This window comes from Buceros rhinoceros, unplaced genomic scaffold (genome assembly GCF_000710305.1).
Source record: "Buceros rhinoceros silvestris isolate BGI_N320 unplaced genomic scaffold, ASM71030v1 scaffold41725, whole genome shotgun sequence".
Taxonomy (NCBI): domain Eukaryota; kingdom Metazoa; phylum Chordata; class Aves; order Bucerotiformes; family Bucerotidae; genus Buceros; species Buceros rhinoceros.
Genome location: NW_010415381.1, coordinates 5,586 through 6,724, shown reverse-complemented (window position 1 = coordinate 6,724; position 1,139 = coordinate 5,586). Strand labels below are relative to the sequence as shown.

General features: G+C 62.9%; 1 protein-coding gene across 1 annotated transcript in view; it reads left to right on the top strand.

Moving 5' to 3' along the window:
* The window catches only part of ARAP1 (ArfGAP with RhoGAP domain, ankyrin repeat and PH domain 1), a gene marked incomplete at both ends in the record, with an annotated part of 10,680 nt that overhangs the window by 4,139 nt on the left and 5,402 nt on the right, over positions 1-1,139 (top strand). Inside the window, 4 exons of the mRNA XM_010137393.1 lie at positions 6-155; positions 471-516; positions 719-882; positions 1,122-1,137. Of these exons, the coding sequence (XP_010135695.1) occupies positions 6-155; positions 471-516; positions 719-882; positions 1,122-1,137 (376 nt within the window). The remainder of the gene's footprint in view (positions 1-5; positions 156-470; positions 517-718; positions 883-1,121; positions 1,138-1,139) is intronic.

Sequence of the window (1,139 nt, the reverse complement as noted above, 5' to 3'; positions counted from 1 at the left end):
CGTGCAGCGGCTCGGCCGCCTGCACTACAAGGGCGGCCTCAACCTGGAGCGAGCCAAGGAAGGCTGGTTCGCCCTGGCCGGCTCCACGCTCCACGTCTGCTTTGAGGACAGCGAGCAGCCGGAGCTGCTCCAGCTGCGCAAGCTGCAGGAGCTCTGTGTGTGCCCTGGGGAGCCCCAACCTGGGGGGTGTAAGGGGAGAGTGTTCCCAAAATCCTGGCCCGAGCAGCTGGGTTGTAGCCAGCTTTTGGTGGGTGCTGCTCCCATGGAGTTCAGGGTCCCTCTGCTGAGTGGGGTGTGGTTGCTCTTCCTCCTCTCCATCCTCTTCCCCATCCCTGGGAAGTCACTGCTTGACCCATTTGGGCTGGGGCTGGACCTGTTGGCACAGCCCCGCCATGGTGCATGGGGCTGGGGGACGTGCTGGGAGACCCCATGTTCCTGGGGGTGATGGTTTCTCTGCCTTCCTTTTCCAGCCATCCAGGGAGACCACGAGGTGCTGGTGCTGGTGGAGAGACGACGGTAAGAGCAGCAAGAGGAGGGTTAGACCCTTCCAGCGAAACACCACAGCCTGCCCCTGCCCCACCTCATCCTGGGGTGCCTTCACCCACCTCACGGCGAGTGACTCTCAAAAGAGAGTCGAGACCATCCCTAGGGGGTCCTAGCCATGCAGTGGGGTTTGGGGGTGTTGCTGGCCCCCTGCTGAGGCCGGGCTTGCTGGCAGGACGCTGTACATCCAGGGGGACAGGAAGCTGGATTTCCTGGGCTGGGTCCACGCCATCCAGAAAGCTGCAGGCAGCTCGGGGGACACCTTGTCGGAGCAGCAGCTGACAGAGGCCGACGTCCCACTGCTGGTTGACCGTTGCATCGACTACATCACCCAGTGCGGTATGTGCTGTCACCGGACACCGGCAGGGATCAGAGTGTGGCGTTTGGGTTGTGCCCATCAGTGTGACACAGCAGGCTGAGTGAGACCTGGACAACACTCGTGACACGTGTTTTCCTCCCTCCTTGAGCATCTGCTCCAGCTCTGTGGGAGGCATCCAGCTGGAGCAGCACTTTGGCTCTGACACCTGTGGGGTGGGAAGTGCCGCAGCACCGGCTCATTCGCACTGGCTCTGCCGCAGGGCTGACGTCCGAGGGCA